General features: G+C 38.5%; 1 protein-coding gene across 2 annotated transcripts; it reads left to right on the forward strand.

The window, feature by feature from the left end:
- Positions 1–27,730, forward strand: LOC143156397 (desmocollin-1-like). Of its 2 annotated transcripts, XM_076329797.1 has the most exons (17): positions 1–209; positions 2,881–2,965; positions 5,615–5,817; positions 5,971–6,096; positions 7,313–7,468; positions 8,378–8,522; positions 9,764–9,930; positions 11,589–11,723; positions 14,084–14,269; positions 15,717–15,976; positions 16,187–16,329; positions 18,091–18,306; positions 19,934–20,167; positions 22,187–22,308; positions 23,581–23,817; positions 24,465–24,510; positions 24,595–24,662. In XM_076329797.1, the coding sequence occupies exons 1-16, from the start codon at positions 171–173 to the stop codon at positions 24,498–24,500; spliced, it is 2,490 nt and encodes an 829-aa protein (XP_076185912.1). In that variant the 5' UTR covers positions 1–170; the 3' UTR covers positions 24,501–24,510; positions 24,595–24,662. The 2 variants fall into 2 exon arrangements, with proteins under 2 accessions (XP_076185912.1, XP_076185911.1); XM_076329796.1 differs by lacking the exon at positions 24,465–24,510 and having other exon boundaries at positions 24,595–27,730.

The following is a 27,730-nucleotide window of genomic DNA, read 5'->3' on the forward strand; positions in this document are numbered from 1 at the left end:
AAGTCGCCGCTGCTGCGCGCGGTCCCACCCTCCCCACCGGCCGGCTCCTCTGGCAGACGGGAGGGGACAGAAGGAGACGGCCTGCCGCGGAGACACGCCACCTCCGGCACCGCCACCGCGCACTCGCTCGCTCGCCGCGGCTCCCCCCCTGCCGCGTACCCCCCCGCACCATGGCCCCCGCAGCCCCCCGCCTCGTCCTCGGCCTCCTGGTGAGTGAGTGGGGTGAGTGGGTGGGCGCGGGGGGGAGCGGAGCGGGCCGGCGGCGGTGCGCGGCCGCGCAGCCCGCTGGCGCACCTGGCCGTGCCGCGGCGCTTTTTCTCCGCGCTGTCAATTTGCTTCACCGCGGGTGCGCAGCGCAGAGGAGGAACTGCTGAGGGGTTGATCTCCGGCTCTTTATTCCCAATAAGCTTTCCGAGGTCGGCGGGGTCCTTGCGAGGGGCGCGCTCGGGTGCGGGCGCAGGAGCGGCCGGCGGCCCGCGCAGGGGAGCGCGGTGGCTGCGCGGCCGCGGGGCGCATCCCCGGGGCGCATCTCGGGGTGCCGCAGCTGCGGGGGGGGGGGGGGGAGGAGGGCTTCGGCGAAGGGAGAAAACCGGTTGGTTGTTGGGTTAACTTTCGGAGTGGTGGTCGGGTGGCTTTTGGAGCGTGCCGTGAGGTTAGGCGGTGGACACATGCTCTGGTCGTTAATGCTGCTTCTGGTTATTCATAGAAAAAATTAAACTGCAGATCAGTTTATTTAAATCTCCCCCACTCTGCCCCCCCCCCCCCCCCCCCCCCCGACGGTCGTCCCTTTTCCGTGGGAAGGGTTGTGCGTGTGGTGTGGAGCGCGTTGAGCTCCGCTGGAAGAGGTAGCTGTGCGTTGAACGATTTCAGCGATTTTCTTTACTTTCAATTTACTGTGTTTGTACATAATTATCAGCTACAGAAAGGCCATTGTCGGGGAGAACAGGGGAGTGGTGTCTTTTTTTTTTTTTTGTCTTTTTTTTCTTTTTTTTTCCTTCTTTTTGAAGTGGATGACTGAAAGTCATTTGTCTTTTGTTTCTTACCCTCTTTCTTCCCTATTATCATTGCGTTCACAAAAAGAGGGCAGATGATCGTTTGAGCTTGAAAGAAAAATACTCGGTAGTGCTGAAGCACTGAATTGATTATTTTCATATTCGTTAGATATGTACATTTTAATGGAAGTGTTACTATTCCAGACGTTCTGTGTGTCTGCCTTTGCTAGGCTATTCATAATAAGAAACCCAAGCGAGTTTACTCATACATCTAATTAACAAAAGTAAAAGAAATTCCCCTGACAAGTAGAAAATAACCAACACCTAAACTCAGGAAACTGCTGAAGTGTCTTCTTTGTAAAGTGGAAGGACATCACAGCTTATTTTTGCCTGGTGTTTCCTTATATCTTGATATCCGCAAATAACTACCATATTTACATTTTTTAAACTCTTCAGTAGTTCTTTGTGCTTACATCAGACTAGCTTGGCATTACTATTTCGAAATTAGATGTCATTGATTCTTAAAATATCTTAGAACAATGTAGTAAGATGGTGTTATTTTAATAACTTAAAAATTAATATAAAGTCTATCAGGAGTGTTTTATTAAGTATCTGTTAATAAGGAAAGTGCCCACTAATACATAAACAGGGATGGTTAAATTGGTTTATATATACATATTTTTATATCTGTGTGTATATATATGAGGAACAGTATGAAGAGCTTTTATGATGGAGACACAACATTTAAATTGCTTTAACGCAATGCTTAAATTCCACATTTCAACGTCATTTTTTTAGCTGATCATAGTTATTCTGAAAGTTCCTAATGTCTTAAAGATTTTAAAGTATTTTTTTATAAGTATTTTCTTAATAAGAATCACAAGCCATTTTCAGAGTTTCCATTAGCTATTTACTGCTTTATACCTTTAATCCTAAAGGTATGTGCAAAATAAAGGTGACTTTCCTTTTCACTAGACTTTCATCCTGAAAGAGTAAATGTACTTAAAAGGGTGAACACATTTATTTACATTTCTCTATTTCTTTGTTTAATTGTCTGTGTGATTTTTGGATTACAATTTTAAACATCTGGATAGAAACTAGGCAAGATATATATGTATACACACACATACATATATAATATGAGGTCAGGACTAAATCGCTCTGTGCTGAGGAAAATCTTTGTACCTCCATTTGTGATTCTTTTTATAAAAAGGTCTGGTTATCTACTACTCATTTGAATTTTGAGGAGGACCCCATTTTGTAACTGGTTATATGGGAGTGGACTGCTGTGATATACAACGTTTTGTTTATGTCATATCTAATTGCTGAAGCTCGATTTAATTAGTTTGTTGAGAATGTACTTTGAAGATGCAAAGTGATATGTAAGTGTAAGTGTCGTCATGTGGTTTTAATAAGACACTTGTCCCTTTAATGTTAAGCATCACCACAGTTCTACCGAACTGAGTTTTGACGGGTTGAGCCTTAATACTTAGAGACCTTGGATCGAAATTGGCCAGGAATGCTATTGGAGGGAGTGCACTGTGAAGCTGTATTTTGTCTTTCTGCTACTAAAGTAGTAGTGTAGGTGAAATCTAGTCAAAGGCAACTCTTGCAACTCTTGCTGTTGATGTTTGTGCTGCCGTGATTTTAGGAAAAAACCCACAAGCCATGGACAGATGCAGGAGCAGTAGTCAGATCTTGTTTCCAGTGTGAAACTTTACATGCTATGCTGCGTAGTACTTCTCTTTTTAGCTGAAGAGTGCTTTCTGTGCCTTTTCGCTGGCTTGTTTTAAAAAACAAACCAAAGGCAGCTTCAGTAACTGTAGTTATTATTCGAAATAGCATGTAATAATTTTTTTTTTTCCTGATTTCTTAATTTGTTTTCTAGGTACTGAGTTTGTGCTGTGAAGCTTGCAAGAAAGTAATTTTTCATGTTCCTTCTGAACTAGAGGCTGACACGTTAGTTGGCAGAGGTGAGAAACTGCGAGATGCCCATCTTAACAATACAACATTGCACCTTTGCTGGAGATGCTGTTAACAGTGAAGGAGACTTTTTTTTTTTAAAAAAAATGGAATGAATGGATGACTCGACAGCCAGTTAAACAGCTGGATCAGCCTTTTTATGAAGGATACGCCCTATGATTGTTACGGATTTGAACGCTGGTTCCGTGCATCCATTTGACTTTTGCGTAAACAGCTATTGTCAGCTTTCAGTATTTATTTTAAAAGGAGAATGGTGGAGTTTAATGGTTTAAAAATTTGGAGTCTAGGGCTTAGTATTTAAATAAGTGGCTTAATACTCCAAAGTGCACCCATAATCCACAGAGTCATATGAAGAAGTCAGTAAGCCATTTGGATAATGGGAAAGAAAAAAAAAAAGAAGACAAAACCCACACAAGCAAAGCACCCAGAAGCTGCTGCTCTGTGTAACACGGATGCAACTTCTCAGGAGTGCTGGGGCATTCAGGGCACGCAAGGAGAGGAGTTACAAAGGTGTCCTGCATGCACATTCGGTTGGGAGAGTGCTCCTGTCTGACTGGACAGCCTGTCTTGGTTCAGGGCAGTGTGCAGGTGACTGAGAGGAATAGAGGAGACCAGAAGACACCCCACTCCTTTTTTTCAGACCAGTCTTTGAAAGGCAGGTTTTAAAGGTGCGGCGTAGGAGCTGCTACAGGGTTCTGTACTGCCTGAGACTGATTTTGAGGGTTCAGAGGTACCCTGTGTGAGTCCTAGGACAACAGAGGAGTATGCTCCAAATCTGCAATCCTAATCCACATTCCTACGGAAGGAACAAATAAAGTGGATTGGTAGTTCATCACAATACAAGTGGTCAGAAAATCTAGCTTTAAAAATGAAAGTTCATTGACCTTACTGTTAAATTTTAAAATGAAAGGTTGCTACAGCTGTTTAAGTATTTAGCATGTTCTCAGAGACTTTAACATTTCTCTATGTAAATAAACTTGATTTATATAAAAACAAAACTTCATGTTATTACAGTGCTATGAAAGAAGTTGCATAACATGGAACTTAAACTTTATTTCTCCAAACATTTAACAAAACCTTTATAGCTTGAATGACATTACTTAAACATTTATTGAGAAAGCGTAATATATTTTGCGTTGATACAAGGACCACACCTTGACAATAAGACGAGTCAGGATTTTCTGGTTGTTGTAAGGTTTTTTATATTTCTGACGTACGCAACGTATACGAGAGGCTGTAAAGAAAAAAAGATCCCACAAAGCTGTGGCTAACTGAGCATAATGTTGACTCACATAACCATCAGAAACAAAATCTCCAGTCTGATATTTTTGAAATGCAGTGCTGTAATATGCAGACGTATAAGACACCTTTAAGTGGGGCAATGATATTCTCTTCAATGCTAAATTTTCATTGTACACATTGACAAGGGAGAGGGGTCACTGCTGCAGTACCATAGAAAGTCTAGGAAATGTTTAACTGAGCAGTTAAAGAAAGACTTAAGAAGAGGAAGGAAGAAATCATGTCATATTTAAAATTATGCTTCCCACCTGTTCTTGCATTCTTGAAAGAGAAATGAAATTTAATTTATTGAAAGTATCATCTATGTATATGGGGTGAAATTCTGCGTCTACTCTACTCTGGGAATTTTGCAGTCAGCTTTCATAGAACAAGGTCCCATCCACTATGATACATTGAAGGAGTATTGAAAAGTTTTGATTTTGAGAACATGACACTGACACCTCTTGTACTCTGCAAGGGTCATTTGTCTAGAGTTTAGGTCTCTGGCCTTCATCCCTTTCAGGGTGCCAAATTGTTCTTGCTTAGTGCTGTGGTCCTACTGCAGTTCATTGTGATTATCCTGATTTTGCTTTTTCTCCACCTGTAGAGCTGAATTACTTGCTGATGAGCCAAGTTTATTAAAGTGCATTAAAGTTTATTTTATTTTAGCCACAAGTGATAGCAAATGCAGTAAAAAATACCTGAGAAGTATGCTGAACTTACCTGGTACTTCCTATAAACTGCATAGGATTCTATCATGTACATATTAAAAAAATTGCCAATTGTTTGTTCTAGAGTTAGTCTTTATCTCTCCCGTCTGTCTGCCTCATAATTTAAAGGCCTTTGTCCTCCCAAGACTATTAAATCACATAGTACCAGTCAGCGCTTTCCTCCTGAGGGCAAAACTTCCAAGATGCAATATCTCCATTGGGCGTTTGCATTAATTAATCATCTTCACTGATTTTGTGGGGCATGGAGCACAAGGCAAATGTAATAGCTACTGATCAAGTAATGAGCGTGCCTACAATGTTTTTTGCATTTAAATCTATTAGTTCATTTCCGATGCTTCAATAATTTTACCAGTGTAATAGTGTCTTGTTGAAAGATACCCACAAAGCACCCATGTCCTTTAGGAAACACTTATGAACACAAGAGTGGAAATGCGTGTGGACTTGGTCAAATCTGAGTGCATAAATGGGTTCTAGAATCTATATTTGTGATGCTTAAATACTGAATGACCAAATTTTTGAAGACTCCATGTGTCAGTAAATATAAATTTTACTTAGGGAATGTTTTTTTGTTTTGTGAGGGATGTTGTTGTTTCGCTGTTTGAGTTGTTGTCTGAATACTTTTTCTTACAGTTGATTTGAAAGAATGCCTTCAGTCTGCAGAGTTTATCAGTTCCAGTAATGAGAACTTCAAAATTCTAGAGGATGGTTCTGTGTACACAACATCTGCTGTTTCTTTGTCTGCTGAGAAAAAGACTTTTACCATATTACTTAAAGATATTCAAGAACACGTACAAAAGACAATACATGTTAGCTTGGTGGAAGAAGAAAAAAAGGTGAGCTTCTAATTTCAAGATACCTTACATATTTGAAATACTGTTTCACAGAGTACAGCTTCGTGCTGGGTCACTGTAGTTGACAGTCGACAGTCTTAACTTATACAGTTAAGAATATATGGATATATTCTTACCCATCTTTTTATCTTCTAGACCCAGACTCAGAAGACCAGGCATGCTAGAGATACAGTTCTCAAGCGAACCAAAAGAAGGTGGGGCCCTATTCCATCTGTTATGATAGAGAACTCGCTGGGACCTTTTCCACTACAAATACAGCAGGTATATTTTGTAGTGTTTTGGTATGTGACTTTTACGATAAAAGAAGAATGAAAGTGAGCTGTCTTGTATTCCCTACTGATGCCATTCCTGCTATTATTCTCCTGTCTTGTTCTGTCCTGTTCATTGTGTGTCTTGTGGTTTTGTAGCTGAAATAACCTGTGATCATAGTCGTTGGGGTGAACTGGAAATGTGCAAAAGCTGTAAAAAGGAGAGAGCCGTACTATCAGAAGAGAGCTCTTTGGCGTGGAAATCAGTGAAGTGTGTAATTAAAAAAAAAAAAAAACAACCCCCCACAAAACATTGCCTAGAAAAAGGTTTTGTAGACACAGAATGGGGGAAGTCTTACCTGCATGTCTGCATCCTTTCTGGACCTTGAGGTGTATACCTGTAGCATTGAAGACTGAGTATGGCCTATGTTATTAGGAAAAGTACTTACTGTAAGAAAACAAGTAGGCGTGAAAGAGGAATGCAAGAACGAAAGTTATCATAGATCCATCTAGCCTTCGCTAGATTACAGTGTGGCTGGTAGCAGATGTGTAGAGACAAGTGTAATAACAGAGTCTGTGCAGAGCAATCATTCTTCTACTAATCTTACCTTCCTAACTTCTGGCATTAGGTAGGTAAAGAAAGTATTTGAGGAGGAGAGTGTTTATAAATAGGTAACTGCTAATGTTACCTCCTTGGTGCTTGTAATGAGATGCAGAGAGGCTATCTGAATTGGCGTATCTCTGGACTATACTCTAGGTGGTCTTCCTGCTTTCTTTTCCTGCTTGCTTTTCTTTTTCCTGCTTGCTTTGCTTTGCTTTTTCTTCTCTAGTTGCAAACCACATTCTCAATGAGTGCACTAAACCCAAAATGTCTTGAACAGGGACAGGCCATCTGAATGTGCCTTGTACGTGCAACATTGTAGAGCGATTAAATTTCAAAATAATTTTTTAATGCACATTTTCATTTCTTTAATTGTTTGATAGTCCTAAACATTTCTGAGTTTGAATTAATTACCCCTTCTCATGTGCACGCATTATAAAGGAAGGCAGTTACATGGCAAGCTGTTCTCCTATTCTGTGAAGTTTAAGCTGCTAAAGAAGTAGATCAAGTTTTGTTTTTGTTTTTTTGAAGAGTTCCTGCTTGTGCTAAATATGATCATGAAAAGGGGAAAAATGTATTAGAATGCTGCTGCTGTTTTTACTTGGGCTTAAAAATGCATTTTTTATAGGTCCAGTCAGACACAGCTCAGAACTACACCATTTATTATTCTGCAAGTGGACCGGGAATTGATCAAGATCCAAAGGGTTTGTTTTACATAGAAAGAGAAACTGGAAATATCTTTGCTACTCGTGCAGTAGACCGTGAACAATATCCAAGCTTTCAGGTACAGGCCTAAATTGTGTAAATAGAAATCTTTTTTTTCTGTCATGCATATATTTGAAAGCTGGGTTACAGGGGAAACTGGGAGCAGGCAAGATCTGGAATCAGCTATCTGTTCTGAGTAGCATCTTTGGTGGAATAGAGGTGAAATCAGTGACAAATAAGGAAATAGCTGGTCATCTAGATCTTAAGAGTAGTTCTGCTTTTCACTGCTTAGACTCTAATTACAGCATAAATGTAGTGAGCTATTGGACTTGCATCACTTTTGGAAAGAGTTTGAAGTTTCAACCCTTTCCCTTTCAGGGAAGGTTGAAAAGGTCTGCATAAACACAAAATCGTGAGAAACTCTAGATGGCTGTGGTTTTTCGAGCCTCTCTTTCTCAAGCTGTTCAGTATTGGTATTTTGTTAACAAGGTACACTGCTCTCTCTACTGGCTGAGAAGTGTACGACGGCAGTTAGTAGAAACAGCTTCTAAATAGTTAGGTAATTTGCAGTACCTATTACTGCTTTTTATTAGATTATGTTGTAATGGGCAAATAGTTTTGCTGTCATTCTTGATTTTGTTCTAAATAGCAATATTTACATCTAAATTTTTGGTAAGGCTGAGATTGCCTCATAGACACCTGGAAAAAGTTTTTGACAGAGTTGGGGGGGAGGGAAAGAAAGTAATTCAAAGATTTGTAGTGCGAGGAATGGAAAGCGGAAAGATTAGAAAGCATTTAAAGGTTTTGTGTTGCTGTCATCGTAAGATATCAGTCACTTCCCCTGCCGTGTGGCTGAAGAGCCTGGTCTTGAGGAGGGTGTGCTTGGCATGCTGTATTTCATTTAATTGACTCCTCCATTGAACTAAAAGTGTAATAATACTTCATGTTGCTTAAGCATGAAGTGAATTACTGAATTTATGTCTTACAGATCATTTGCTTTGCAACCACTCCAGATGGTTATTCACCAGAGGTACCACTTGTGCATACAATCAGGATAGAGGATGATAATGATAATGCTCCATATTTTACACAGGACCTTTTTGAGTTTTCTGTCCCTGAAAATTCCAAACCTGGTAAGAATTGTTTTAGATCAGTGAACACAGTTACCACTATTCAGCTGAGTTACGTACCAGTATGACTAGGTGTAATCCTGCCTTTTAATCAATTTCAGTGGGATTTCCTAAGGAGTATTTCTTTACAGCAAAGGCTGAATTTGCAAAGAGCAGCTCAAGATTTCTTAATGATTAGAAATTCCAAAATGCCATCTCAATCATAGTGAAAAGTATCGTTTAAAAAAGAAGTTTTTAAAAACTGAGATGATTCAGTGTTCCTAAAACGGTGTAAGAACTTCAGAACATTATTCTTTTAATTTTATCCAAAATCACTTTTCCATAAAATGTTCTGATTGACAGAACAGCAGTTTTTAACAGATTAGTTTCCTAGACAACTAAATTGGTGGTATTCTAAGGTGTAAAATGCCTTTGATTAAGCTTACAGTGTTTGTCCGAGCTGATGAACTAAGGTAGGACTTTTCCTGGGAGAGGGCCGTGGGGGAGAAAGTCTTGCATCTGCCCGTATCTGTAAAAGGCAGGGATTTGCCCGTTACTGACTTCGCGTGTCAGTGTGACAGAGGACAAAAGCAGGGAGAAAGGTGGACCCCAGAGAATAAGGAATGCAAAAGCCGTGGTTTGCCCTTCCTCGCTCATCTCCTGGGCTAGGGGTATAGAGTGGGGAAAGTCTAACTTGCTTCTCAAAAAAGGAAGCAAAGTGTCTTCCCATTCACCCCAAAACACCAGTTGCATTTCATTCTCTCAGCTGCTCTGCTTCTTACTGGGTGAGTTACTGATTTAAAGTGAAGTTCCAAAACCACTCGGGCTATATGGATGAAGTACAGCAGTGCTCCCCGCGAGGCAGTACTGCAGTTTGAACTGTGTCAGAAAGCACCGAACCTCTCCCTCTACCTCACTGGCACCTCCGCTTCAGCTGTGTTTGGGATGCTCAATTAGAAGTCACTGTCAAAAACACTAAGTGAAATCTAAACTTTTAGCATTTCTTTTGATTATTCTTTCTGACAGCTGCATTAATTACAACTTTGTCTAAGAAGGAAAAAAAATAGCCAGAGGATTAAAATAGACAATTTTGCACTATTATGGTATTTTTAGTACTATTGACTGTGTTTTTAGTATCATTTTCATTTGGAGCTAAATGACCAAATAGCTATTTTCATCTATCTAAAGTAGAAATACCTGTTCAAATAATCTTTGATTATTTACAGATTTTTCTGGAACTAAAAATTGATGTGTTGTGTTCACAGGTATAGTTGTTGGAAAAGTGACTGCAGAGGACAGAGATGAGCCTTATACTCTGCATACTACGTTGAAATACCGCATTGTGTCACAAAACCCCCCAGTAACCCCAGCGTTTTCTTTACATGGTGACACGGGTGTCATTGCTGTATTATTACCACAGCTGGACAGAGAGGTGATCTTTCCTGAAGCGTCTTTAGCTGTCATCTAATGCACACAGATAGCTTCTTAACTCTGAATTGCTGGCACGGGAATCACCAGATAAATAATTTCTGTTACCCTTTTTTTTCTTTCCCTCTCTATAAGGAGCTTCCGAAGCTTTCTAGAGACCTGTAATTGGTCCAAAGAGTTTCTGCATAGATCTACCATATTCTAGCTAATCTTGGCAGGGGACCTCCTGCTGCTCTCCTATTCGAGCTATGAATCGAAAACCCTATGGATTTTTATTCTTTCTCTGTCCATGAATCCCATGAGCCACTGTTTCCTCCTGATCAAGCTCCATTTGAGGTGCTTCTCGCTTCTTTACAGGGAAGATGAACCAACTTTTCTGGAAGTAGTCAGTCATCCTATACTCAACAGAAATATCTCCAATATCTGAAATCTAAACAGTAATATAACATTTCCTAAAATTAAAGCACAAACCATTTGTTCTTATCAGCTAGCTTTCACGTAAATAAGATACACAGGAGGTTTTAGGTTTTATTTTATTTGGGGTGGGTTTTTTGGATAAAATGTCATGTGAGAGATTGTTTATGCTAGAAAAACTAACAGGTGGGTGTAATTCCAAATAATATTTCTAGCGTTAAGACAGTCATTCTAGAAAAAAACACTGCTACGTGTACATCTTTTTTGAGGATAAAAAGGGTCACATTCTGGCATACTTACATGGCTTCATGGCTGAAAATCCACATTAGCACTGTGTTGCAAAATTGTGCAATTGCAGGTACACTGCTCAACTTTTTTAGCAGGAGAAAAATGCAGCGACTGTGAGCATCACCATGACTACTAAGGAAACAATCACAGTGACTACTGAGGGAAGGAAGGCTTGAAAAATGAGTCCACTGCCTACCTTTTAAAGATAAACTTATGAAGTGGAACAGGAGATTTCTTTCCTCCACCTAAGAAACCTAATGCTACTTCCAGGCATTCGGAACTGGAGTTACTGTCTTGATTTACAAGCTCCCTCGTTTTGTGCCCAGTCCCCTCCGGCCCCCCTTCCCTGGGTTGTTCACGTATTAATAAGGCTAAAAAAAGCCTTCTGCTATTGTGACTAAAGTCAGAGATTTAAGTGGGTTGCTTATCAATGATCCCCTTGGAACTGATAAGGGCACTGACTCCTTCTGTGCCAGACTGTGCCAAATGGCAGGCATTGCCTTATCATGTATAGCCCAAACGAAGGCTGATTGCAGCACCATTTCTAGTCATCCTCACTGAAATGAGACATGCACTGAAGCACTTTACCAGCTGGAAACCTAAGGGAATACTCTGCCATTCCAAAGCGGAGACGTAGATAGCAGATGAAAGTGCATCATGTGTATCTTCCAAAACTTCAGGTATTGGAAAATAATGCTGACATTGTGAGAAGCTTTATTTGATACAGGATATAGTGTACACGTTACTAACAGATGCTGAACTGAGTGCTGCTTAGCCACTGAAAAATGTTTTACTTCTTTTCCTTTTGGAACTATGGGGAAAAAGCCCCAAAGCTAATTGCCTCATTTTGTAGGGGAGCACTGAATTTAGAGCAGAGTTGGGGAACGGGAGTAAAATATTTAGTTCTACTCTTGTGTGTAACTATGTCAAACTTTTGTATGCTTTTGTTCATCTTTTCAGCTGGTATCCAGTTACACTTTGTTAGTTGAAGTGAGAGATATGGCAGGTCAGCCTTTTGGTTTGTGCACTACAGGAACAGCTGTCATTAGAATAGAAGATACAAATGACAACGCACCGTGCTTTAAACAGACACAAGTAAGTCTTCATAAATTAAATGTCTGTAAAAAGGTAAAATGAAAAGACTATTTTTACTCCCTTTCTAATTTCCTGATGGGCAGTCCCTTAAATATGAAGCCTAATGCCCTGAGACAGTTAATGCCAACATCGACATTTGAGAATGCCCTGTTGGTTGTTGTGCTGTTTGGTAATTAAACCTATTGGTATATTAGTTGTTTTGAGTCATTTGCCTTATGTCCATTGGGAGAAAGCTAATGTGACTCATTCATTCACTTCTGCTGCAATGCATAGTCTTAGAAATCCCATAATTTAACCATTTTCAGGGAGGGGACAGGTTCACTCCTAAGCATTGTCATGACCTCGTTACCATTTGACCAGCTTTTGGCTACTTCTGTGTGGCTGTTGTGGTTCAACCCCAGCTGGCAACTAAACACCACAGCTGCTCGCTCACTCCCTCCCGGTGGGATGAGGGAGAGAATCAGAAGGGTAAAAGTGAGAAAACTTGTGGGTTGAGATAAAGACAGTTTAATAGGTAAAGCAAAAGCCGCGCACGCAAGCAAAGCAAAACAAGGAATTCATTCACTACTCCCCATCGGCAGGCAGGTGTTCAGCCATCTCCAGGAAAGCAGGGCTCCGTCACATGTAATGGTTACTTGGGAAGGCAAAAAGCCATAACTCCGAGCGTCCCCCCCTTCCTTCTTCTTCCCCCAGCTTTATATGCTGAGCATGACGCCATATGGTATGGAATATCCCTTTGGTTAGTTGGGGTCAGCTGTCCTGGCTGTGTCCCCTCCCAACGTCTTGTGCACCCCCAGCCTGCTCGCTGGTGGGGTGGGGTGAGGAGCAGAAAAGGCCTTGACTGGTGTGTAAGCACTGCTCAGCAGTAACGAAAACACCCCTGTGTTATCAACACTGTTTCCAGCACAAATCCAAAATGTAGCCCCATACTAGCTACTATGAAGAAAATTAACTCTACCCCAGCCAAAACCAGCACATTCTCCACCCCTTATTCCATACCATTTACATCATGCTCGGGTCCCATGCTGTCCAATACATCCTCATTACCCACCACTCCCCTTCCCATCCTTTGATACAATACACAGATATTATTCCTTTAGTCTACGGAGCACCCCTGTGAAATGTCTGTAAAACGTCCATAAATGTCCACAAATGTCCATTGAGTTCATTTAGTCCATGACTTCGGGCTCCATCTGTTCTGGTGGTCACTCAGGACAGGAAAGGTGGTGTGTTGCGTGGAGTTACTGGGCACCAAAGCCAGCTCAGGTCGGGTCACTGCTGCGCTTGCACTGCTTCTTGTAAGGCTTGTCCTCCATTGGTTCAGGTGGTTCCTGCTCTAGTAATTTCCATGACATGCAACTCAAATCCCAGGTTACAACAATTTAAAGGTATTTCCATTACAATCTCCACCCCTGGTCCCTTTGGACCGGGTTACAGGGTTTAACATTGCAATGAACAGTTGCAAATGAAAATGTTACTGTCAGTGAAGTAGATGCAAGGATTTTCACCAAGATTTTCTATGCTTTTCCAACTTTTTTTTCCTTCTACAGAAGTATTATTTAAACCACTTCTTGTTCACCAATAGCTATAATTCAGCCTTAAGTCTTTGCTTATCGCAACCATCTGAATTATTCAGGACAGACAGTATGTCTCAATAACTGTGTATACAGCTGAAATACCTCAGGAGATTTTGTAATATGAAATTTATGAAAAATAATTCATTATCCATGAGGAATACACGTACCTTCTCCTTTTCACTCACTGCTGTAGAATATCATCAGTAATATTAATTCAGAATCACTCTTATCTGTGCTTCTTGAACTTGTACAGAATAACACAGCTCTTTAAAAAGATTAAAAAATAAGAAAAATCCTTTCATCTTTTGCCATCCAAGGAGAGATGTATTTTACCCTTCTTGGCTTTTCTTCAAGTTCTTGTGGTTTGTTTATATATGTATTTTTTAATTTACCCCAATGCCTTTTCTAATGCTCAGCTTGATCATGTTGTACTCAAATTAGCATCTATAGCTGATGTAACTGAGGGGAACTGTGCTAATTTACCTTTCCTGGAAGGAGAATTCCAGACTTAATTATGTCAGTGATAGTTTGAGTGTATGAAGGAGCTGAGATTTCAACTGTGCTGGCAGAAAAGGTTTACTGTGACACTTAGGGTGTAAGGGAGGAGTGGGGGAAATAGGCTAATGCAGGAAAACAAAATAAATCATTACAGCAGCTTGGTAAATTGACCCCTTGGGTTTAAGTAGTCTTATTTAAATACAGTGTTCTTTAGTCCTGCATCGTGGAACAGTATTCTCTGATTTAAATTGGTTGGGTTTGTTTTTTTTTTTTTGATACTCCAAGTATGAAACGCGAGTGGAGGAAAACAGAGTGAATGTAGAAATACTGAGAGTCTCTGTTGTTGATCTTGATGAACCTGGTTCGCCTGGCTCAGGAGCAGTGTATGAAATTATAAGAGGAAACGATGATCGGTCCTTTGAAATTACAACAGACAAAAACACAAATGAAGGAATACTGTGTGTTGTTAAGGTAAGTAAAAATGGAACTGCTAGAGGAAAATTTGTGTGTCTTCAGGTGTTGCTTTTAAAACCAGTACTCTAGAACTCATTCAGAGAATATCTGTAACTATCAGACAAATCACGCTTTCTTCCCGACCTGAACTGTCTTCTAGAGCAGATTGCATAATGCACTGCAGATGAGGCTCGTGTGTGGTACATAACCTGTAAAACTCATCTTCCAGACTACTCCTCAGTTTTGTGTGCGCAGACTTCAAGGAATTCCCTTTGGTTTGTCATTCCAGAAGAGTTTGGTGCTTTTGCCTGGTTCCACAGTTGGAGTTGTTTAGACTTAAGGATGTAACTGCAGAATGCTTTATAGCTGGGTTTTTAACAGAAATGAAGCGTGGCAAAGGAGGGGAGAGATGAGCACCTCCTCCAGTCTTGTTCTCTCTGGGAGTTGATTAAACTTACTAACTCAGCATAAAACTCTCCAGGTTTTATTTTGCAGGGTAGTGACTTCAGGTTTGCTTTTCTGGGGTGTGAGGGAGTCTGCATACACATAAGACTATGTGTAGTTTAGTTACTTATTATACCCGGTACTTTACAGATGTGAGGTGAAAGGACCACTGTACCTGTACTCCAGCATGTCCCTTTGCCTCTTCATGCCTCTTTTTCATTATCTGTTAAAACTGCAATAGCAGGTAACTTCTAAGGAACAGAGAAGATTAATATTAAAATTTGAAGATGTAAATCGTAGGGTAGAGATACCAGTTAATTTTTTTTTTTATTTCTTTATTATGTTTTTTGTTGCTGGTAATCATTAGAGCTTTTTCTAAAGCTGTGTCCCTGGTATATGAACCCAGCTGAAATTTCTTTATATTTAGTGTAATGCTGTAGGGGACTACAGAGTATTATGACTCTAGGATATAAATAGCTCTATTAAAGGCATACGATGACCTTGGAGAAGTTGTCTGAAGAATAAATGGTAGATACTTACTGATCAACCCCGCAAGTTCAGACATATTTGCAATGGGTGAAGTCTTACTAGGAGATAAATGTAGGTGCTAGCAAGAAGTGTGATTGACTTGTGCTGGAAAGGAAATACACGTAACCTAAAATAATGGCCAACTAGATACAGGAGGAGAAAATCCCCCACCACATTTAATTCTTATCTCAGTTCTAGTAGTAATTGACTATCAGAGTATTCATCTAAAATTTTACAGTGGTGCTGCGTACCTTATTAGGGGTAGTTCCTCAGGTTCTTTTCTTTGACTAACTTAGAACTTTTAACATTTTTTTTTTTTGTTAAATCATGTCCCTTTACTGTGTTTCAAGCTGGATGTTCCAGAAGGATAGCTGACTTCTTTTGTAAATAAAAGTGGTACAGTTTTATCTATTTAATAATTGGGCAGTGAAAACAATACCAAGTTTTGTATTGGCTTGAAGGAAAAAAAACCCAAACCCCACCTTTGTTACAGGGACTGGACTACGAAAGCGCCAAGCAAAGGATCCTCGTGATTGCGGTCAACAACGAGGCACCCTACATGCTGGCACCGCATTCACAACAGCTTTCCCAGAGCACCAGCTCTGTTACAGTGCATGTCCTGGATGTGGATGAGGGGCCGGTGTTTAAACCCTGTCATTTACGCCTAGACGTTAAAGAATGCGAGGAGATTGGGAAGAGTATTGGGAGGTACCTAGCAGAAGATCCAGAAACTGGAAATAGTGAAGGCATATGGTATGAAACAGTGTTATCTACTAGTTTATTTGGAGTACAGCATGGGTGGGATACGGGAAGGAGGAAATAGTTGTTGATGCTGTGTATGTGTGTGTGTGCACACACCTGAGTGTGTATGAATACCTGTATCTATGTGTGTACATGTATGTATGTACATATACCTGTGTATGTATATTTGAGATATTTAAACAAACAAATTATTCTTGACAGCTACCGGATACCACCTGGCCAATGTAATTGGATCAGCATAGATGAAAAATCGGGTGAAGTCAGAACCATTAAAGTCTTGGACCGAGATGTAGAAGAAATGAGACGAGGTCAATGCAATATCACAGTCCTTGCAATAGACAGAAGTGAGTACTAAATGTTGTCAGTATTCTTTGTGGTCTATAACAGATGTTTATGTGCAAATGTAGTGTGGGGACAGCTATACTGGTTCAGACCAGAGGCCCACCTAGTAGTCCATTGTCTTGTCTTTGGGATAGCTCTATCGAATGCTTAGGGAATATTATACAGCAGGGAAAGCATTTAAGAAATCAGGGCAAATTCTCAATGTTTTCAAAAGTTGTCTGCTCCCATTTAAAATCCTTTGTTAAGTTTAAATTGAGAGATTTTCTTGTGGATTGTGTTCCTTTTATTTCCTGACTATTTTTTATAAGTGGTAGCACCTGGCAGCCGTGAAGTTGACAACAGAGAAAGTAGAGAGAGAGAACTTTTTGAAAAAAAGTTGTTGACCTTGCAACTCTTACTGTTTCCTCCTCTGTTTGACTTCTTGGTGTCTTGCTTTTGGAAACCCTTAATTTAAAAGGACTGCTAAGAATAGCTGTATTCATTGCTGTATGTTATTGCGCTCTTATTCTCAGTCATCTAGGTTCTGTAACAGTGTTCACACTGTGTGTTGCTCAAGTGACGAGCTCTTACAAATGACTCTGATTGTAAAGGAAGGGTTGTACACTGAGATTCTCAAACAGGTTTTGGTTCTGATTTAATGTGAGTGATCATCTATTCTTTCTGATAAATTTGGGTATATGCATTTATTGTAGAAAAAGACATAGTTTTGCCTCAACATCGTCTAGCCAAGAAGGTTAAATACACCTTTCACTTCCCAAATGCTAAATGTAGCAAATGGATTATCAAAGAAAAATGTTAGGCTTATAGGTCAAACTTTTAGTTCTAAAATATGTATCTTACATGAAAAAGGAAAAATGGACTGCCTTTATAAATCCAATGGCAGAATTTAGTTTGAGCCCTTACATGCTTAAACATCAGTGGGAGTAAAGAGCAGACCTTTGGAAGTTGCTTTACAGCTAAAAATTCTAACTCTGTCCAAAGCTTGCATATTAAAATTAAATGTAAATGATATGAATTTAAATTGTTTAGAACTTCCCTTGCATATAAAGTAAACATGATATATGCATCTGCAATCAGGTATCTCTAGAGGAAATTTAAAAAAGTAGACTTAATGTAATTTCACTGGAATGCATGTACAAGCATTGACCATTCCTGTATTGGAAAAAATGTAATTAGGAGGGAGAGCTCATTCACTTTTTGCATGTAGACTTTGGTGACATAGTATGTGTCACTGCTGAATCCTGCTACCGCATGGTGACTCAGAGGGAAGAGGACAGAAAGAAGCCCACTGTTTCTGAAAGTGTTCGTGTTCCCAGGGGAAATGAGGGTAGGGAAAGTGTAATTTATTTTCTCCTTCCAGAAGTAAAAAGGCTGGAGACCTTCACTTTCTGCTTTTGACTCTCAGTTTGGCTTAGCGTCCTTTACCTCTGATTTATGGGCTCTTTCTCCTCTCATCCTCTTGTTAGAACAATATCTGTCCCCACACAGATACACGTGCTCAACAAAATGTGTTGTCTACACAGGCAGAATATGGAGCTTTGGGAGCTGTTAATCCATTCTACAACCAGCCAAGCAAAGAGAAGCAGCAAAGAGAGAGCTGTGAGAAGTCCCTCTCTCTTTTTGGCTAGATCAGCAGCTGCTTTCCACCCTACTTCTAAACTTGGATATTACAGTTGATGATATTTCATTGTGAAAGTTTGGACTAGAAATAAATATGTGACTCTTAGAAGTAAGTGCTAAAAGTAGTTATTTTTATCTCACAGATGGCAAAACAGGCACTGGAACAATTCAGGTTGTCATCCAGCCTGGGAACAAGAATTACCCACGAATCACTAAAACCGAGTATATAATGTGCAGAGACAGAAAACCGATCTGCCTTACTGCACAGGATGGTGATGAGTCTCCTTACAGCACACCCTTTGTATATCGCATAACTGACCGTAGCTTGGCTTCCATGTGGAAGATAACCCGACACAACGGTATGTGAAGACTTCCTCCTCCTCACTTAGCTGTAGGTTGCAGAGGAGGCTTTCCTACCTCTCCCTTGGGTGGACTGTAAGAACAGATTGGATGAATGTATGTTTGGAATTGGTGTAGTCAGTGGGGCTAACAAGGTAGCCTTGATGATCTCTAGCGGTTCCTCAGTTTCATTGGCTGTACAGGAGCTCAAGAGTATGCCAGAAATAAAGGGGAACGGCTAAAGTATTCTGTATCTTAACTGTCCTGGGTTTGAAACAGTTTGCAGAAGTTAAGAAGGTGGCACTGTTGGCATCACAAAGGCAAGGAGAAGGATATTATATTCTGCCTCTTAAAGCATAAACAAGAATCTGTCCCAACATCCTTGGGTCAGCAATCAGCTGCTGTCTGAAATTATGATGTAAAAAGATTAGGTGGGAGAACAAAAAAACATGTAATGCGTTGCATCAACACCTCTGGAAAAGGAAGTATACATTCATAATTCATAAGGAATTTAAGAATGAAATGGCTAATACTCCGAAGAAAAATACAACTTTTGTTAGGCTGCTATTGTGGTGGAGAACCAGAAAATTGAAACCTTACCTAAAATTGATTAGAGGCTGACTAAAATAAGCCTGGCAGTTTTTTTTCTTAGTACTGCTGTCAGCCAGCACATTTTGGTAAAGCTGAGCTGGGTGAAAGAGAACATTACCATCTCCCTTAATATATTTGTGTTAATTTTTATAATTTTGATAGAAGTAGATAAACAATTTATTACCAAAGGAATCACTGCTTCCTAAAATTTGCTGATATAAAAAGTTCTAGCTGATGGTGGTTTCCTGGGGGGTGCCAGATGATGGCAACAAGAGCAGCGCATACATTTGCTACTATGTTGTCGTGAATTAGCCTGAAAAGGGTCTGATTCTGAAGTGTTCAGACAAACATTCACTGATGAAAGGCAAAACAAAGCAAAGTCTGAGAGCAAAGACATCTAAGAGTTTCAAGGTTTATATTAGGCAAATTGAAAAAAAAACATTTTAGATGGTACATGTAGTTTCGTATACCTCATCGTAAAGCAACCATTATGTACATCAGTATCTATCTTGTACATATTTTTTACAAATGATGTCTTTCACCCTTTAAAACATGTGGTCACTAATCATTGCCACTAAGCAGCGCAGCAGACTAAATGGATTTTACTTCCCACTGGATATAGCCATTCCCACTGAATATAGCAATAGAGCTGAAGAGTGGAAGAGGTATAAATTAAGTTTACGATTAATTATTCCAATCACACTACCAGAAGTCCTTTTAATAAATGTCAGTTCAGTTGATGGTCTTTACTAGTAAGCCCAAATAGTGTCATTTACCATAATGAACTGAATCGACTTCAGATTTTCAAATCATATGTTGTCAGAAGGCTGTATAAGGTTTGCTTTTTCAGTTCTAACATTTAAAAGGTGCTGAAAATATAAATCCTTCCAAGATGTAGTTTTGTGTCAACACATTTAAGCTAGCCTTAAACTAGCTAATGCGGATCTGGTAGTAGTATAGCTGTAACAGAAGGGAAGATTGTGATTATGGTCGCGTTTGTGACAACAGAGTTTCAGGTATTGTTAACACTAGATCTGGTTTTGTCTTTTTTTACAGATAATTCTGTGTATCTTTCACCAAAGGGTGATATTCCATTTGGAACATATGAAATTCCTGTAAGTGTAATTGATAACGGAGGAAAGGTGGGAGAGAACCTTGTTAAAGTTAACCTCTGCGATTGCGTTACTCCAACTGAATGTGATACCGGCCCCCGTAGCAATTCTAACGGAAATGTTACTCTTGGCGTATGGGCCATCCTTGCAATGATCTTAGGATCACTATTATTGCTGCGTAAGTACACATGTTTTTTAATATAAAGTGCAAAACATTTAATTTTAAACTTTGCTGAGAGAACCTTATTCAAACTTGATTCAAACATTTCTTTTTTTATTTAGGCAGTTGTATAACCCGCATCACTGACTTAATGTACCTGCTGTATTTGTATTGGTATCACAGGATTCTTGCTCTCATCTTGTCCTGTAGTTACTGTGTGTGGATTTTTCTTTATTCTTTTAAGTACATTTTATGTAAGATGTTCTGTGTGTTCACGTTAGCAAGGCCAAAAAACCTGCATTCAGCGCTTGAACCGAAAGAGGATGGCATTTGTAGTGCTCGTCAGGTCTTGTCCTGAGGCGAGTATAGCAAAGTTCGTTTGTGAGTTTAGTCCTGGTTTTGGGATGCACGCTTCTGTTCGTAGGAATGCTGAAATCAATTTCCTAGAGCTTTTTGTGACCTTCCTTGTGCCATGGATTAAAACGTGGAGTATCTGAGACATGGGATTTTAGAAGAGCCAGTGTAGTGTTGAAGGACGGGTTGGATACTTCCGCAACAGACCAAACCATTGAATACATGTTGTGTTACTGGAGTTGCCAAAAGACTGACAGATTCTTAGCAGGTTAATGTTGCTGTTAACCAGTGAGGTGGTGACAGTGATATGTAATAGCAAAGCCAGGTCATTTTTTTACCAGAATCAGACATAGTCTGACTAATAAGATCTTTAAAAATTACCAGAGGACATGCTACAGTAACAAACACTTCAGAGTTTGTTTTTTTTTTTCTTTCTTTTCTTCTTTCTTTTCCATTTTTTCTGGTAATCATCAGCCTGTCTTGCCCCTGTTCAGTCTCAGCTAGGTGTTCTTACTCAGGAAGATAGAACACTGGGACCTGCACATGTTCTGAAGGTTAGATAGATCTATGTTTTATCTAAACAGAGCAGGTACCCAAATTCATGATACAGCCTGGAGGTGGAACTTTCAGATGTGGGGACACTCAGTAGGGGGACTGTGTGAAACGTCACCTAGCTTTTTGTCACTACCCCTTGACTGCATCCCGCCCAGATAGACCCATTATTTTATTGTGGCTAGGTTTTACCCTGTGTATCCTCTACTCAGTGCTGTCATGGATGCCTTCTTTCCATCTGTCAGCATCAGGAGGTGACCCACCAGAACCACTGATGCAGATCTGGCTGACAGCTGATAGCTGCAGAAGCTAAATGAGCTTGAAAGTGGCTCTTGGCCAATTTCCACAGAAGTTATATATGTTCAGAGGTCAGATTGCTCAGTGGGCAGTTAGGCAGAACTGTTCTGTTCCTCGTGGGCTTCTTTATTTTTAAGCTATCAACTTGAGAAGGAAAGAGTCATTCTCTGAATTAAATGTTAAGTCCTTTGTTTAGGAGAGGTATTGGTTGCTCATGATTCTTTTATACGAAGTCATTTCTGGCTGAGTCTCCATGACAGCACGAAGTAGTATTATAGGAGGAATAAGCTGAATACAAGGAATTAAATAAAATTGTTCTGTAACATAGTGCTTGAAGTCCTCCAGGGTTCTGCTGACCTTTTCTGTGAAGCAGAAGTTTCTGGTATTGGGACCTTTAGCTTGCATATTAGTTCCTTATGATATAATTTGATATCTGTGTATTCATACGTGAAAAATTTCTTACATACAACCTTGTTGTAAGCATAAGACATGATTTTTCACCTGGATTTGGTCTAAATTTTTTATTACTGTGAAATTTTGCAGTCACAGTGTTTTCATGAAGAATGCTTGCATTTCTTTTGGGGAAACCAAGATGTGTTTTAGAAGAATGAAATAGCTCAACTGTGTAGTGAAAACTCCATATACTGTTTGAAAAAATATATATATGTACAGTTTTCAGTATGGGCATTTTTGGAAATAAACTATTTTTTAAAACCATACTCGATGCTTAGGCATTTAAAAAGGCTAATACAACAAAATTCATTATCAAACAGAAGTAGATGCCATTACGAGGTAAAGTTCATAGTATCTTCCTCACTTATTTCCTTTCCGTAGTAATCCTGATCACAATTTGTGGCTGCTGTGGCTCTGGGGTAATGCACAGGCATGTGACTGATGACTGTGCCAATCACAATTTAATCATTTCAAATACGGAAGCTCCAGGAGAAGAAGTGATGGTAAGTTGTCTATTTACTTCAATGTAGAAACATGTAATTAAGATATCCATAGCATTTCAGTTTGAGAACAGGACCACCTGCAAATAAGTGATTTAGTAAAGGAAATAAGAAATGGACACAGAGATCATTAGATGTGCTTTGCTATTTAACAAGAATTTGAAAATTCTTAGTTTAGACAGAGTTGGTAGTACCATATATATTTAAACATATCCTATAGTTGTTAGCCTGGCTGCTTATAATTCTTCCAGACTTTAACTGGTTGGTTGGAAATTTCAGGTGAACATTTTAATCACTTCAGTAATTTTCAACAATGAGATTAGACGGAAATTTAGTATTTTGCCTATGTTGAATGTGTGTTTATGGCAAAACATTATTGCTTTTCCTTGGAAAAGGATTTTTAAATTTAGCAGATAGTCATTGTAAATTAACGGTGCAATTTCTGCCCTTCCTCTGAAAAATGGCCCCAAATACAGTTGATTTTTGAGCCAGTGGAAAAAACATAATTGAACAGTCCATGTTCATGAAATATGTTCTTGCTTTTGGCATTTATTTAAGATTCAGTCTACCATGAACATAGTCCAGCCCAGGACTGTGTTCGTACACAAGGACTTAGCTCTTCAGACTCTTCCCCTTCTCCTCTGTCCCCCACCCCCTGACTTTGCCCTCCCCAAGAAAAGGAGATTAGTTTAAAAACCGTTGAGTTTACTTCACATTGAAAACCAGGAAATCCTAATGGTGACAAGTGTCAAATTTCTCATTGCCTATGAAGCATAATGTAGTGCCATTATAAACTGATAATGTAGTTTTTAATTTGTGATTCCATACTAGTTTTTCCATATTTCACTTAGTATACAGACTTAATGTGTGAAGAAGGAGAATTAAAATTATGCATATGACTGTGTATCTGGCTTAATGGGTTCCAGGTTGCTGACTTTGAAAACCAAACATTATTTTTACATGATAATTTAAGAAACTAGCGTATGGATTATAGTACAGCTTTCATTGGGATAAAGATGCAGGTTTTGGATCTCATATATTTAAATGCGGATTTATTTTTTTTTTCCTCTTGTCATAGTATCCTTTCCAAAGACCACTTATTGATATTTATACGCTAAGTACTAAGGATAGCTTTTTGCTCAACATATCGCAGTGCAAAGCTGGAGACTTCAATTTTCAGTGTCGACAGTACCTGATTGCCGTTTCATCTTTTGAATTTTAAAAAAAAAAAAGTTTTAAAAAAAAAGGTATCTCCACTACTGTATCTTTTTTTAGGATCACAATGTAATTCCTCTACAAAATACAAATGATCAAGGAGGATATGGAATAAAAACAGGAGATCAACAAACATTTGAAATGGTAAAAGGAAGAGGGCATACCTTGGAATCAGTCAAGGGAGGCGGACATCAGACTCTGGGATCAGTTAAAGAAGGAGGAGGACAGCCTATGATGGATACGTGTAGATACTCCTACTCAGAATGGCATAATTTCACACATCCTCGTTTAGGTGAAGTAAGTATTCTGAAACTGGTTTTTTTTTTGGAGTGTAGGTTCTGGTCAATATATACAGACTTTTCAAGGAAGACATGTATCTGTGCTAGAAAGGTGGCTTTCTGTTTTTGGTTTGTTTCATTTTTCCTCTCCTTTGCTCCCCTGCATCCCCTTTGGAATATTGCCCTTTCAAAAAGTCATCCTTTACATATTTTAGACATAAGTGTAAATGACTTTCTTTTCTTGGCTTAAACTATAGGCAGTATGCTATTTTTCATTTAGAATATTTACTAATTTAGAATAATTACTTTACTCAAGCTTTTGTGAGTTTTTCTGAGAACGTCTGTTTGCTTTTATTCTAACTGCTTGCTTTGTACTAATTTAAACTTGATACTTACCTTAGCAATGGTGCAGGAATCAATGTACAGCATTAGAAATGTAGTTACTCCATGCTTTGGAGATCAAAAACTCTCACTACTTGCCTAACTAGTTATGTGTAAATCAGTCTTTTAATTTCGAGTGGATTTTAGTTGCTTGACAGGTTATTTAAACAGGTTCTTCCTCTTTTATTGTTACATACATGATTAGTAGAAATGATTTCTTTACTAAATACTTATATTTTGTAGTCTTAATGATATAGACCAATCATGTGCATTTTTTGTATGTAGGAATCCATTAGAGGACACACTCTGATTAAAAATTAATCAATGAAAGGTAAATCAAAAGAAATTATTTTTATGCAATATGTTTAGGATAACAATTTAAGAAAATAATAAGGTGTGTTCTCTTCCTATGCAGAAGGTGCACCTATGCAGACAGGATGAAGAACAGAAACATTCTGAAGATTATCTCCTTTCATATAACTATGAAGGAAAAGGATCCTTGGCTGGCTCTGTAGGCTGCTGCAGTGATCAGCATGAAGAAGAGGCACTTGACTTCTTAGATCAGCTGGAACCCAAGTTTAGGACATTAGCAGAAACATGCGTAAAAAGATAAATGTGCCTTTCACAGTGCTGAAAAAAACTGTAAATAAGTGGCTGTCATACTTTTGTGATATTAGGTATTTTGGAATTGAGGGGGGGACAGGTTTATCAAAATAAATATAGACTGGTGAGAGTGTAAGTAACTCTTACTTTAAATTTACAACATTTTTTTTATCTCTGCTAGACACATTCCATCAAAAATAAGGGGTTCAAAATATTTTTTCTTTAGACTATGTTAATATAGTAATGCTAGTTTCTACTTAGATTACATTTCCTATTCTTTGTGATTACTTAAAATGGAAAACTTGGTGTTGTCCTTTTAATTAATTATTCAGCTTCAAAATTTTATTGTATTTGGCTTTGGAGAAGGAAAGCTTTTTAACTCACTGTTTCTTTGTTTTCTTTTAATTCTGTAGAAATAAAACAAAAACCCATTACTGTGGATATCAAATACCTTGTTAATTTTTAACTTATACAAACTGAGATACAAAACACTTTTTCATTTTTCACATTAAAAATACTGATGAATACATTAGAAAACTTTATATTTTGATTGAAAATTAAATATATATATTGTATATATGTAAAATAATATTCAAAAATATATTTTTCTCCTCATGGGTTACCACCCATCAAACTTGCTATCCTAAGGGATTTATGGCATCACCACGTAGGGTATCAGCATTGTATGCGAGTATATATTTTTCTTTTAATAAAGGAAATAAAAGATTTAAAAAAAAAATCAGGAAATAGGGGTAACTATCGTACTTCAAATGAATGCAAGACAAATCTCATGTTTACTTGACGTAAGTTTGTACCTCAGTTTCTTGTGAGTTTTAACATAGGATCATTGCAGAAATGAACATTGCCAAGAGTTTTGTCCAGTGTAGCTACCACTACCTTTCTTACTTGCCTTGTTACAGACTTCATTAAACTGTGTCTTTCTGTAAGTAGAACTTGACAGAAGATACAGCTCAAATGGATTGAGCGTACACTACATTAATAATGTGTTTTAAAAATAGCTTTATTTGAGAGGCAAAATACACTGGGATAAACTGTCTGTTTTGAGTGTATTATGTGGTGGTTGTAGAGGTAAGCTTTTACACAGATCTCTGGCAGAAATCATCTGAGTCCCATTTATTATTTTACTAGATTAAGCATACATATACACTATATATATATATACAAAAGTCTGAAATACCTTTGGCAGATGACAGTAGCGAGACCTGAATGCTGCCATAAGCTATTTCTGGAATTCAGCCTCTGCTTCCCGGGTTTTATATGTTTTAATATTTGCACTCCTGGTTAAGTAATCTGTCCTCTGCACTCCGGGAATTCTCCTGTGCCTTAAAAGAACATCTTCCTGCCTATGAGAAAGAGAAATTTGTGCAATTACTTATTTCTGTTGCTATAATTCTGCTTTTAGGATTTGCTCTGTAAACATATGCCTTAGGGAGATCTTTTTTAGGATTTACTATAGCTAATAATCTGTAAAAGGAATTACTAGTAACAACAGAGTCATGCTGCTCTAAGTTTCAGTACACAGCTGCTGATGACTTCCAGTGGTTGCAGTTCATTCCACACAGATTATGGTCAGTGAAAACCCATAACAGTATAAAAACTTAACAAAGTTATAAAATAGTATTTTTAAAACCTTCTGTTTCACACTGTAAATGGGCTTCAGAATATTTCTGGTAAGAACTAGCAGTGGTTAATAACCTCATAGACCAATGTTAAGTGTATTTTAGTCTGTCATTTGAAAGTGGTGATGAATTCATCCTGAACTAGATACACTGCCAGTGGTAAGAGAGACGGTCACCAGCAGCAAAATACTAGATGAGAACCAAGGTGTTACAAACTTACTTTATTTAAAAAATGCATGCTAACACTAGTCTTCTGAACACTACTCTTCTTTATCGCTAGCATAAATGAGTTTTGCTGTACATGGATAGGCAGATCTGTGGCTGATGTCAGTTGGGATAGCTCTGCTGATGCCAGTGGAGCTATGCTGACTTCATGCCAGGTGAAGATCTGTCCCCTAGTGATTTCCTTGCTTCTTTGTGTCTTGCATCTTTACCTTTAATTATTGGCTATACACTTTTTAAGGTAATGTTAATGTCCGTGTCCCCCCCCCCCCCCCTTTAATGTTTGGTGTTTTTTATTTTTAAATTATATAAAAATCCTATAGTTCAGAAGGACCTAGGATAAATAACAGTGCACTCTTTTGAAAACTACTTGGGGGGGGTGGTGTAGAGAAACCTCTGGAAATACGATTTCTTTCCTCATGAAATACAATAGTAGTACTGTTCTAAAAGAACAGACCAAACTTGTATGAGCTTTAATTGAATTGGCATTGACTGTTTTAAGTAGATGGTTGCCAACTTTCCACTCTGGAGCTAAAATAATAACTTACTGAAATCAAAATAATGTTTTCTAGTCTAATTTACCTTAAAAATTTTAATTTTTTCTTTTACATTTCAACAAACAGATAATTAGTTACCTGTCCATTTTTAAACAAAGCACAAATTTGGAATCACTTCTATTTGTTTGTCTCTTTTAAAAACTAAAGTTCTAAACTGAACTACCTATTTCTGTAAAACCAAGAGTGGAAAGGTAATTGAGGTGCTTTAAAAAATGAACTGTAAAACATTATTTTCATTGTATCTTCTAATCATGTGAATGAGAACTTTGTATAAAGCATTAAGGTTTACAAATACCAAGTGCCAAATAACATTTGTTTAAACTTACAAATGAAATATTTCAAAATGTATAATTCACTCGTTGTTACTGTCTTGAATCACCTTAAAAATTGTGAAGATTTGTTCCCTTCAACTAGATAATTTGCAAACTATCTAGTTGTGTCAACATTATCTTAACATCATGTTTTAGGTATATTTTGTACAACAGTGAGTAATAAATTTTTTGCAAAATAAAAGGAACTTCTACAAAAA

Source organism: Aptenodytes patagonicus, chromosome 2 (assembly GCF_965638725.1).
Source record: "Aptenodytes patagonicus chromosome 2, bAptPat1.pri.cur, whole genome shotgun sequence".
NCBI lineage: Eukaryota > Metazoa > Chordata > Aves > Sphenisciformes > Spheniscidae > Aptenodytes > Aptenodytes patagonicus.